Raw genomic sequence first — 13,273 nt, forward strand, 5'->3', positions numbered from 1 at the left:
GAGAGAGAGAGAGAGAGAGAGAGAGAGAGAGAGAGAGAGAGAGAGAGACAGCTAATCATCGAGAAAGAATAGGAAAGGGAGTAGCAAGATTTCCACAGCCTTTCGTTCAAAATCATCCTAATTAAACGCTGCCACTTTGCCACTTAAGCAGTCAAGAGGGGAAACTGACGGACGGAGCTTTTAAACCTCTCAACTCCCCGCCACTTCAAGTCACACGCGTCGCAGGTCAAACGTAGCAAATCAAGTGGAAGCGAGGCCCTTTGCACCAAATCACTTGACCTCCGTCACACGGACGCAAATGAAGGAGTTAAACAGAAAAAAAAAACAGAATCTATTAGTCGGAACTTGAAAGGCTGAAGGCTAAACATAGACGCACCCTTGACTGGGCCACTGCGACACTGCCTCTCCCAGTAATCAAGATGAGAACGGGAGGGAGAGAAGTGCAAGGAGACGATGAGGAAACCGACACGTGGATGGGAGGCTGGGGAGAGAGAGTAGGGTAGCATTGGTGTGTTGGGTATTAGTACGAGACAAAAAAATGAGGAAAGACGAGCGTGTGGAGTGAGTACGAGTGACTGAAAGACTAGGAGGGGTTGGGGAGTGTCTGGAGATGGTGGAGATGAACAAGGAGTGACAGGGTTTGACAGGGAGTGACTATAGGAGTGCTTTGGAGTGAAGAGAAATGAAAATGGGAGTGATTTTGAGTGTTTTGGAGTGACGAGGTATGAAAATGAGAGTGATTTGGAGTGTTCTGGAGTGACGAGGTATGAAAATGAGTGATTTGGAGTGTTTTGGAGTGACGAGATATGAAAACGGGAGTGATTTGGAGTGTTCTGGGAGTGACGAGGTATGAAAATGAGAGTGGCTGGGAGGCTTCTGGAGTGAGGAGTATAAAAAAAATATGAGCGACTAGGAGTGTTTTGAAATGATGAAATTATATGGAGTTGACTGAAATGACTTGAAGTGATAAGAGATGATAAAGAAAGACAAAAAAGTTATTGAGAGAGGTGAAAAATGACTGCGAGTGACAAGGAATGACTAGCAGTGCCAAGAAACGACAAGGAATGATTAGGAATGAGTGGTAATGACACGTAATCCTAAAGAGTGCCAAGAGATCACAGAGAGGAATTAGGAATGACTGAGAATGACACGGAATGATAACCAGCGGCAAGAAACGACAGGGAGTGATTAAGAATGACTGAGTAACGAGGAATGGCAAGAAACAAGAGTGGTGGTGAATAACTGGTCAGGAGAGGAAGGGGAGTGACAGCAGCAGGAACTGGTGATAAAAGAGACAGAGAGAAACAGAGAGACACCAGGGAACTACAAAAGGGATAAATTAGAGGTATAAAATGAGAGGAATGAAAGAGAGCAATTAATGAAACTTAGAAAAAGGAATGAGGACAACAGAAACTGGTGATAAAGGAAGAACAGAAGGCGACAAAGGGACACCAAGGGATTAGAAGAAACTAGAAGTATAATAGGAATGAAAGACAACAAAATAATGATGCAGAGACAGCGGTAAAGTAAGTAGAAGAATGAGACTTGTTTCTGACACAAAGTAGAGCAGTGGAAGATGCGAAGATGGGCGTAAGGCAAACAGGGACGAAGAAAACGTAACACGGGTGAAGAAAACGAAACACGGACGACTACTACTACTACTACTACTACTACTACTACTACTTTTTTTTTATGTAGGAGGGACACTGGCCAAGGGCAACAAAAATCCAATAAAAAAAAATGCCCACTGAAATGCCAGTCCCATAAAAGGGTCAAAGCAGTAGTCAAAAATTGATGAATAAGTGTCTTGAAACTACTACTACTACTACTACTAACGCTGCTGCTACTACTACTACTACTACTACTACTACTACTACTACTACTACTACTACTACTACTACTACTACTATTACCTACTATTATCTTTATTCTCCATCAGATTTGCATCAACAACCACCACCACCACCACCACCACCAGCATGGCAGTAGTAGCAGGAGTAGTGAATGGTCACACGTTTGTGGTGACTTCTTGGACTATCAGGCCGCCCTTGTAGTGTGTTGGACTATCGGTGAACAAGGAGACCTGAAAGTTACGTGGTACAACTATTTCGGTGATAGAAGTGGCTGTAAGTAGTAGTAGTAGTTGCAGTAATAGTATTAGTAATAGTAGTTATGCGTGTAATGTCAATATGGTCCATTTTGTAAACGTAATTGCAAAGATTCTCGACTTTGTTTCTTAAAGGCGTGACGTAATTAGAGAAAACGTATGTATTTTAAGGGACACTAGACTGTACTTCGTTATTCCTGTTTATTGCTATTATACGAGTTTTTTTTATAGTTTCACTTGTATATACTATTTAAATCTACTATTCTGTGATGTTTAATACTAATAATTATTATGTTTAAGTGGGAGAAGTCAGAGAAAGAGCTATATTTATAATTTTTACGTGTAAGTAAATTTGTAGGATGCTCGACCTTATGTTTCTTAAATAAGTGACGTAATTAGAGAAAACGTATGTCTTTTAAGGGAGGATTTAGTATGTCTTCTATATATGTGTGTCTTCATTATCATCATCATCTTATTCTTGTTCTTGTTGTTCTTGTTCTTGTTCTTGTTCTTGTTCTTCTTATTATTATTACACACACACACACACACACACACACACACACACACACACACACACACACACACACACACACACACACAAACACACATTAGTAGTAATTATAATAGGAAGAAGAGAAACATGATGATGATGAAGAGGAGGAGGAGGAGGGAGAAAAAATTGTTTAACTTTTCTATAATATTTCTCTAAATTTCTAAAAAACTATCAGTCAAAAAGCAGAACTAATAGTGCACCATGGTAGTCCGTTAAATTGTTCATCTCTGACTATCGCCATCACCAATTACAAATTAGTTAATAAGAATAAAAGTTGAAAAAATATATAGCAATTCTAATTTTGAGACACCTAAATAGTTTCAACATTTTTCACAATATCTAAATAACTAACAGACGAAAACAAAATGTAGTAGTACACCATGATAGTCCATTAAATTCCTCATCTCTGACTATCACCATCACCAATTACAAGTTAGTTAATAAAGAGATAAAAAAAAAAAAAAATATATATATATATATATATATAATATATATATATATATATATATATATATATATATATATATATATATATATATATATATATATATATATATATATATATATATATATATATATATATATATATATATATCATATCATATATCAAATTCTAAGACACCCAAATACTTTCAACATTTTCTGAATATCTAAATAACTACCGGCAAAAAAACAAAACCAATAGTACACCATGATAGCCCATTAAATTCACAACATTTTACTATCAACACTATTTGAAAAGTATATTAAAAACATTAAAAAGAAAAAAAAATTCAAAAAACTCCCAAAAGACACAAAACAAAGATCAATATTCAAGATTGTAAACTGGAGAGAGCATTTAGATACAAGATTAGGCTTGAGAAAATGGATGATGCAAGAATAGCAAGGAAGGTGTACCTGTGCATTGAAAGTGGAAGCAAATAGTGGAAGAGGTGCATGAGAATGACAGGCAGGATTGGCTTACAAGTTGTGTGGGCGATGAGAATGGCTGGGAGGAATCAAAATGAGCGTGAATGGGTGGTAACAAGAGGAGGCAGAGTGGGAGCTGACTGGGATGTGAGAAAATGGAAGAATGAGATAGATAAAGAAGTGTGGGACTGAATGATTGGAAGAATTAGACGGAAAGAAAGAAGACCCTGGAATGGTACAAGGAGAAAGGGGCCCCGAGGTATGAAAGGTAGTATGATGGAAGCCTGGGCGGTGATCTCTTCCGAGCGAGGGCACAGTGTATGGATGTGAACGCAAGGAGTTACAGGTGGTCTGAGTCCCGCAGCAAAGTGTGCCAGATGTGTGACATGGGAGAGGATGAGACGGTGGAACATGTGGTGCTGGAGTGTGTGAAGTATGCCAGAGACAGGAATGAGATGATGCAAGTGATACTGACTGAGTTAGGGCATGATAGGAATGAAAGAGTGGAGAAGACAGGAAAGGAATGGATGGTGTTGTTGCTGGGACTGTGTAGAGAGGCGAATGAAAGGATGATTGAGGCGGTGAAAGAGTTTCTGGAGAAAATGTGGCGTGCCAGGTGTACGAACAGTTACTGTAGATGATGCTGTTTGTTATTTATTTTTTTTTTCCCTTCTACAGGAGTTGCCGATCCAAAGGCCTGGCTTAAGAGTGATCCCGAGCTACCTGTACCATCAAGATCAAGATCGAGCTTCCATATCAGATGGTGAGTCTGCTTACAAAATTGCATCGCGGGGATTGATAGAGACAGCCACAATTATCCATCATCATCGGCGACACCATGGCTCTTGAGAAGGTAACATGGCTACCATTCTACACTCACATCATCTAGCTATCATCACACACGAGAATGGCGGCGGTGGGGAGATGTAAATAGGTAAAATAAGCGTATATGTGAGGACGGGTGGCGGGGATGTTATGGCGGAAAATCGATGGATGATCGAGGGTGATGCCCCACCATTATTAATTACTCCTTTAATTAGCGATGTACAACACACACACCTGCCCGCCAGTAAGAAGCAGGTGTGGGCGGCCATCATGAGCCCTAAGGGACGAGGGGACAATGGGAAATAAGGGAAATATGGCTCAAAATGCCTCCTTATTTTATTGTATTTTCGATTTTTTTTTTTTATGTATGGAATTGTGTGTGTGTGTGTGTGTGTGTGTGTGTGTGTGTGTGTGTGTGTGTGTGTGTGTGTGTGTGCGCGCGCGCGTGCGTGCGTGCGTGCATGCGTGCGCGTGAGGGAAGGGAGGGCGGGAGTGGGGGAGTTCTTGTGTTCGTTTAGATAAAAAAAAAAAATGGTTTTAACGTAAATATTTTCCTTATTTTTTTTAATTTTCTTGTGTTTGTTGTTTGTTTTGTTTGTTTGTTTTGTTGGTTCGTTATGTGTGTGTGTGTGTGTGTGTGTGTGTGTCAATATATCGTTTTTATTTTTTTCATTTTCATTTTTCTTGTCTTAACTGAATATTTGTTTGTTTGTTTGTTTGTTTGTTTGTATATGCATGTATGTTTTGTCCTCTTCTTCCTCTTTCTCCTCTTTCTTTCATCTAGACTTCCTCTTCTCTCTTCCCATCTCTTCCTCCTCCTAGCCCAACCAAGCCTAATTCTCTCTCTCTCTCTCTCTCTCTCTCTCTCTCTCTCTCTCTCTCTCTCTCTCTCTCTCTCTCTCTCTCTCTCAGACAGACAGACCTCGATGACAGCGTGGTGAGCGAGGAGGGGGAGTCAACCAGCAGAGTAGGGGAGCATGACCCCTACTTTGAACCAGTGGTGACCTTGCTGGAGGTCTTCGTGGTTAGTGATGATGACCAGGAGGAGGAAATGATAAGACTGAGTTTCGAGGTCAGGTCAGGTTGGTAATGGTGTTTTTATTATTATTATTATTATTATTATTATTATTATTATTATTATTATTATTATTATTATTATTATTATTATTTTTGTGAGCTTTTTATTGGTTTATTATTTTATTGAGAAATGTTGTTGGTAGTTTTGCTGTTTCTTGTTGTTAGGTGAAGTCAGGTCAGGTCAAGTACTGATGGTAATTTTGCTGTTTTATCATTGTTAGGTAAGGTCAGGTTTTCTTATTGCAGGTAAATAGTTATTATTATTATTATTATTATTATTATTATTATTATTATTATTATTATTATTATTTTCTCTCAATCTATGTTTTCTTTCTTACTTACCTCCCCCTCCTCCTCCTCCTCCTCCTCCTCTCCTTGTTCTTCACATAACCTCTCCATTTTATTAACCTAACCTAACATGCAGACAGTGCCAGCCTAATGTAACCCCCACACTTGCAGGCAGTACAAGCTGTTTCATTATCACACCTCTGAGTCGCCCCCACAGTGGAAGGAACAGGGCATGGAGGCCATTAAGATTCTGAGGAACGAGCAGAAGAAGGCTGTAAGTGGTTGGGTTAGGTTTATGTGTGTGTGTGTGTGTGTGTGTGTGTGTGTGTGTGTGTGTGTGTGTGTGTGTGTGTGTGTGTGTGTGTGTGTGTGTGTTGACTGGGCTGCCTCATGTGGGATTACCAGCCTGATATGGTGACAGACAGACAAGCAGACAGATAGATAGATTATTATCACTATATTATTACCAGTCATTAATTCAAATAGATAGATTATTATTATTGTTATTATTATTTTATCACCAGCCATTAATTCTCTCCTTATTTTTCAGGTGGAGTTTGTTCAGCGGCAGAATTAATGCCAGTGGCTGAGTTCAGATCCTCCAAGACACACACACACACAGCAGCCCCTCCACCTCCCCACAGCCCTCCACAGCCCCTGACACAGCTTCTAACACAGGCCCTTCACAGAACACCACATACCTCACACATACATAAGAACATAAGAACATAAGAAATAAGGGAAGCTGCAAGAAGCGACCAGGCTTACACGTGGCAGTCCCTGTATGAAACACACCTACCTATTTCCATCTGCTATCCCCATCCATAAACTTGTCTAATCTTCTCTTAAAGCTCTCTAGTGTCCTAGCACTAACAACATGATTACTGAGTCCGTTCCACTCATCTACCACTCTTTTTGAGAACAAATTTTTTCCTATCTCCATCCTAAACCCAAATTTTTCAAGCTTGTACCCATTATTTCTTGTTCTACCCTGGTTGCTGATCCTAAGAATTTTGCCTACATCCCCCTTGTTATAACCCTTATACCACTCAAAGACTTCTATCAGGTCCCCTCTTAACCTACGTATCTCTAAAGAATGTAAATTTAACAGCTTCAACCTCGCCTCGTAAGGAATACTCCTCATCCCCTGTATCCTTTTAGTCATTCTCCTCTGTACTGATTCTAATAGACCTATATCTTTCCTGTAATGTGGGGACCAGAACTGCACAGCGTAGTCTAGATGAGGTCTGACCAGCGCCAAGTATAACTTTAATACTACTTCCGGCCTTCTACTTTTAACACTCCTAAAAATCCCACACACCACAGGAGCCTCACAAACAGTCTGACAGCCTTCACAAGCAGCCCCACACTCCAACCACAGACACGCCAGACCCACAGCCCTTCACCTCACCCACTTCCCAGCCCCCCACAGCCCCCCAGCCACCACAAATGAAGTCAAAGGAAGGGACTGTGGCTTCACCCAGCCAGCCAGGACAGCCTACAGAGAGGGGGTAGTCCCAGTCAAGTCACAAAATATAGGCTTGGTTCTTCCTACAGTTTGAAGTCAATGATTGGACAGGTTCTCTTTGTTTACTTGTTATTGTTTCTCTCTCTCTCTCTCTCTCTCTCTCTCTCTCTCTCTCTCTCTCTCTCTCTCTCTCTCTCTCTCTCTCTCTCTCTCTCTCTCTCTCTCTCTCTCTCTCTCTCTCTCTCTCTCTCTGCCCTTCACTATTGTTAGGTAATAATTGCAGTAGTCACAGCCTGCCCTCTAAAGACAACTCTCTTCCTCCACACAAAACTACAAGCACCTAATAACACACACACCCTTCACTCAAAAAATTTTAAAATCATGGCGACTCCTACACCAGCCTCGGAGTCCCCATCTGGGGAGGGGACCATAAATGTCCCCAGGTCGGACTGCCTTTCCGTCGACGACCCTAAGTGTCTTGACACCCCCCTCAACTTTTTCTTCATTAACTTCTGCAACATTCGCGGTCTAAGATCTAATTTTCAATCTGTAGAACACCACCTCTCCTCTTCTAAACCTCATCTTCTTTTCCTCACTGAAACTCAGGTGTCTGAGGGCAACTGACAGTAGCCCCTTTTCTGTTCCCCCTCCTACTTTCTCTATCCTCATTTTCGATCCAAAGCTGGATGCTGCGTTTATGTGCGCAATGACTTAACCTGCTCTCGTGCCCACGCTCTTGAATCTTCCGAGTTTTTCCACCATCTGGCTACGACTACAGAGTCATTCTCATACTAAATTTATCTGTGCTGTATACCTCTCTCCTAACTCCTCTGACTATAAGAAATTCTTTGACTACTTAACTTCCAAAGTGGAGCACATTCTGACCCTCTTCCCTTTTGCAGAGATCTCCATTCTTGGAGACTTCAATGTTCACCACCAGCTTTGGCTTTCCTCTCCCTTCACTGACCATCCTGGTGAACTAGCCTACAACTTTGCTATCCTCCATGACCTAGAGCAATTGGTGCAACCACCCTACTCGTATTCCTGACCGTCTTGGAGATACGCCCAACATTCTTGACATTTTCCTGACCTCTAATCCTTCTGCTTATGCTGTCACCCTTTCTTCTCCGTTGGGCTCCTCCGATCACAATCTCATATCTTTATCTTGTCCTATCACTCCAATCCCTCCTCAGGATCCCCCTAAGCGAAGGTGCCTCTGGCGTTTTGCCTCTGCTAGTTGGGGGGACCTGAGGCGGTATTTTTCTGATTTTCCTTGGAATGACTACTGCTTCTGTGTCAGAGACCCGTCTTTGTGTGCTGAGCGCATAACAGAGGTGATAGTGTCTGGCATGGAGGCGTACATTCCTCACTCTTTTTCTCGTCCTAAACCTTCTAAACCTTGGTTTAACACAGCTTGTTCTCGTGCTATACATGATAGAGAGATGGCCCACAAAAGGTACTTAAGCCTTCCTTCACCAGAATCTCATGCACTTTATATTTCTGCCCGGAACCATGCCAAGTCTGTTCTCCAACTAGCCAAAAACTCCTTCATTAACAGAAAATGTCAAAACCTTTCAAGATCTAACTCCCCTCGTGATTTCTGGCATCTAGGCCAAAAATATCTCCAATAACTTTGCTTCTTCTTCTTTCCCTCCTCTACTTCAACCAGATGGCACCGACTGCTATCACATCTATTTCTAAAAGCTGAACTCTTTGCTCAAACCTTTGCTAAAAACTCTACCTTGGACGATTCTGGGCTTGTTCCTCCCTCTCCTCCACCCTCTGACTACTTCATGCCTCGTATTAAAATTCTTCGTAATGATGTTTTCCATGCCCTCGCTGGCCTAAACCCTCAGAAGGCTTATGGACCTGATGGGGTCCCCTCCTATTGTTCTCCGAAACTGTGCCTCCATGCTTGCACCTTGCCTAGTCAAACTCTTTCAGCTCTGTCTGTCAACATCTACCTTTCCTTCTTGCTGGAAGTTTGCCTACATTCAACCTGTTCCTAAAAAAGGGTGACCGCTCTAATCCCTCAAACTACCGTCCTATTGCTTTAATTTCCTGCTTATCTAAAGTTTTTGAATCTATCCTCAACAGGAAGATTCTTAAACATCTATCCACTTCACAACCTTCTATCTGATCGCCAGTAATGGGTTTCCGTCAAGGCCGCTCTACTGGTGATCTTCTGGCTTTCCTTACTGAGTCTTGGTCCATCCTCTTTTAGAGACTTTGGTGAAACTTTTGCTGTTGCCTTGGACATATCAAAAGCCTTTGATAGAGTCTGGCACAAAGCTTTGATTTCCAAACTACCCTCCTACGGTTTCTATCCTTCTCTCTGTAACTTCATCTCAAGTTTCCTTTCTGACCGTTCTATTGCTGCTGTGGTAGACGGTCACTGTTCTTCTAAATCTATTAACAGTGGTGTTCCTCAGGGTTCTGTCCTGTCACCCACTCTCTTCTTATTATTCATTAATGATCTTCTAAACCAAATTTCTTGTCCTATCCACTCTTATGCTGATGATACCACCCTGCACTTTTCCACGTCCTTTCATAGACGTCCAACCCTTCAGGAGGTAAACATATCACGCCAGGGAAGCCACAGAACGCCTGACTTCTGATCTTTCTAAAATTTCTGATTGGGGCAGAGCAAACTTGGTATTGTTCAATGCCTCAAAAACTCAATTCCTCCATCTATCAACTCGACACAATCTTCCAGACAACTATCCCCTCTTCTTCAATGACACTCAACTGTCCCCCTCTTCTACACTGAACATCCTCGGTCTGTCCTTTACTTATAATCTGAACTGGAAACTTCACATCTCATCTCTAGCTAAAACAGCTTCTATGAAGTTAGGTGTTCTGAGACGTCTCCGCCAGTTTTTCTCACCCCCCCAGCTGCTAACTCTGTACAAGGGCCTTATCCGTCCATGTATGGAGTATGCTTCACATGTCTGGGGGGTTCCACTCATACTGCTGTTCTAGACAGGGTGGAATCAAAAGCTTTTCGTCTCATCAACTCCTCTCCTCTAACTGACTGTCTTCAGCCTCTCTCTCACCGCCGCAATGTTGCATCTCTAGCTGTCTTCTACCGCTATTTTCATGCTAACTGCTCTTCTGATCTTGCTAACTGCATGCCTCCCCTCCTTCCGCGGCCTCGCTGCACAAGACTTTCTTCTTTCTCTCACTCCTATTCTGTCCACCTCTCTAACGCAAGAGTTAACCAGTATTCTCAATCATTCATCCCTTTCTCTGGTAAACTCTGGAACTCCTTGCCTGCTTCTGTATTTCCACCTTCCTATGACTTGAATTTCTTCAAGAGGGAGGTTTCAAGACACTTATCCACCAATTTTTGACCACTGCTTTGACCCTTTTAGGGACTGGCATTTCAGTGGGCATTTTTTTTTATTAGATTTTTGTTGCCCTTGGCCAGTATCCTTCCTACATAAAAAAAAATAAATAAATAAAAGTAACAGCAGTAGTCATAGTTATTATTGTATATTTTTTTAGCACTCCAGAACAGTGTAGCAGTAGTAGTAGTTGGCAGGAATTAAGTACAGTATTAAATATATTCTGATCTTGATTTGTGTTGCAGGCCAGACAGCTTAGTGGCAGAGCTGCAGGTGGCCCTTGTAAGCTTCCTGGTGGCACAGGTGTAGGACGGCTGGGAGCAGTGGAGGTGCCTGATGGGGCAGCTGTGCCGGGCAGAGGGGCTGCTACTGCTGCTGCTGCTGCTGCTGCTGCTGGGGAGAGCCACACTTGTATGGTAAGCTTCTCTCACTCCTTCTCTAACAGGTTAATGAGGTTGTTGTTGTCATTATTGTTGATGTATTTTTTTTTATGTTTTTCTCTCAATATAAAATTGCTCTCTCTCTCTCTCTCTCTCTCTCTCTCTCTCTCTCTCTCTCTCTCTCTCTCTCTCTCTCTCTCTCTCTCTCTCTCTCTCTCTCTCTCTCTCTCTCTCTCTCTCTCTCTCTCTCTCTCTCTCTCTCTCTCTCTCTCTCTCTCTCTCTCTCTCTCTCTCTCTCTCTCTCTCTCTCTCAAGTTAGCTTAGTGGTAGTGGTAGTAATAACAGTAGGAGTAGTAGCAGGAACACCACACACTTAACACTCCCAACTCTCCCTTCCAGACCCTAGTAGTAGCAGCAGTAGTAGTAGTATTAACACTAACCACTCATTATTTCTCTACTGGTGATCTTCTGGCTTTCCTTACTGAGTCTTGGTCATCCTCTTTTAGAGATTTTGGTGAAACTTTTGCTGTTGCCTTGGACATATCAAAAGCTTTTGATAGAGTCTGGCACAAAGCTTTGATTTCCAAACTACCCTCCTACGGCTTCTATCCTTCTCTCTGTAACTTCATCTCAAGTTTCCTTTCTGACCATTCTATTGATGCTGTGGTAGACGGTCACTATTCTCCTAAATCTATTAACAGTGGTGTTCCTCAGGGTTCTGTCCTGTCACCCACTTTTCCTATTATTCATCAGTGACTTTCTAAAACCAAACTTGTTGTCCTATCCACTCCTATACTGATGATACCACCCCGCACTTATCCATGTCTTTTCATAGACATCCACCCCTTCAGGAAGTAAACAGTTCACGCAGGGAAGCCATAGAACACCTCACTTCTGATCTCTCAAAAATTTCTGACTGGGGCAGACCAAACTAGTTATTGTTTGCTGTCTAAAAAAATCAATTCTTCCATCTATCAACTCGACACAACCTTCCAGACAACTAATCCCCTCTTCTTCAATGACACTCAGCTGTCCCCCTCTTCTACACTGCCACACTCCCCAGCCTGTTTTCCCTTGGTACAAGCTTCTCATGTGATGGCTCACCCATAATTTTCCTCACATAATGAGTCCTGGCAAGCTTGACAGTGAAGAAAAGTGTTGTGATGGTATTTGTTCAAGAAGGGATCAGTAATTGTGAGACAGGAAGGAAGATGGCAAATTCAGAAGCAGCCGTCACCCGGGTGGTGGACAGAGGCCGCTCACCCCCAGTCATCCTGCAGCTCACAGGTCTCTTCTGACCAGGAGAAAGATGGCGTGGCAATTAAGTGTTCACCGTGCATGTGTTCCATCAACTTATTATTCCTGTATCTGTCTTCCTTTTTTTTTTCCCTTAGCCTTTCTCTCAGGAGTGGCAGCTGTGGCCAGCACTAGTGTAGCCCTGGCCAACTGTGTCACAGCTGTCTTTGATCTCCCTGTCTTCCTTCCAGCCCCACAGTTACTGACCTCGACTCAAACACCATCACGGCACTCTCTTCCCTGTTAAACTTGCCGGGATCCATTGTAATGTAAGGGGTATTGAATGTGAGCGATGAAACGAGAAGGTAGTGGCAAAGGGGAAAAAAGTACAGGGGAGTGTAGGAGAGACACCTCTCTCCACTGTGCCTGACAGCGCAGGAGAGACACCTCTCTCCACTGTGCCTGACAGTCTTTCAGTGATTGAAAGACTGAGCATAACATCTTCAGGGCACGTGAGTTGCCATGTATGACAATTTGGCACTTTTTCCATGTCTTCTTATTTGAGTAGACATCATATCTTGTCATAATGAAAAGTCTAGTTTATCATGTGTGTGGAGACCTTCAAGTTACAATACAGCCCACTGCTTTAAGAGTTAAATGTACATGTCAATGTTTTCTGTCGTGCCTTCTTTGCTGTGTAATGTTGTGGTGAAACGGTTAAATTCTGGACCGAGTTGTGAGTCATGCAGCAGGAGTATAGGTGTGTGTGTCTTCCCCACAGGTGGTAACACGGAGAGGAAGTGGAAGAAACCTTGGGACGCTCCCATAACTCAGGAGCAAGAAATACACCTTACTGGAAACCTTGTGACTGACAGGTGGCGGTGACTGCAGGAACCAATTCAGGTGAACACTGTGTTTTGTTGCTACACTTGAGAATCCTCTATCCTAAATTTAAAAATCTAAGTTTTTAATTGTCATGTCTTGTCATGTTTTTGTCCCACCAAAAAATTGATTACTAGAGCTTGATTTACTGCCATGGGAGGTATCAGAAATTGGCAAGTTGTCATTAAAAAAAAACTGGGG

The 13,273-nt window shown here is 42.3% G+C and overlaps 1 protein-coding gene across 15 annotated transcripts in view; it reads left to right on the top strand.

Moving 5' to 3' along the window:
* LOC135109580 (ran-specific GTPase-activating protein-like) overlaps positions 1-13,273 on the top strand; it is a 29,325-nt gene that overhangs the window by 14,648 nt on the left and 1,404 nt on the right. For 5 of the 15 annotated variants that reach the window (XR_010272785.1, XR_010272788.1, XR_010272790.1 and 2 more), the window contains 7 exons: positions 1,940-2,126; positions 4,248-4,422; positions 5,179-5,476; positions 5,931-6,033; positions 6,310-7,338; positions 10,820-10,990; positions 12,972-13,093. Coding sequence is in view for 3 of the 15 variants with exons in the window: in XM_064021005.1 (XP_063877075.1) it covers positions 4,408-4,422; positions 5,311-5,471; positions 5,931-6,033; positions 6,310-6,336 (306 nt within the window). In the remaining 12 variants the exon portion in view is untranslated. Of the gene's footprint in view, positions 1-1,939; positions 2,127-4,247; positions 4,423-5,178; positions 5,477-5,930; positions 6,034-6,309; positions 7,339-10,819; positions 10,991-12,441; positions 12,703-12,971; positions 13,094-13,273 lie in introns of all 15 variants that reach the window. The other 10 variants (XR_010272794.1, XR_010272795.1, XR_010272786.1 and 7 more) reach the window with 10 other exon arrangements.

Source organism: Scylla paramamosain, chromosome 19, assembly GCF_035594125.1.
Source record: "Scylla paramamosain isolate STU-SP2022 chromosome 19, ASM3559412v1, whole genome shotgun sequence".
NCBI classification, from domain to species: Eukaryota; Metazoa; Arthropoda; class Malacostraca; order Decapoda; family Portunidae; genus Scylla; species Scylla paramamosain.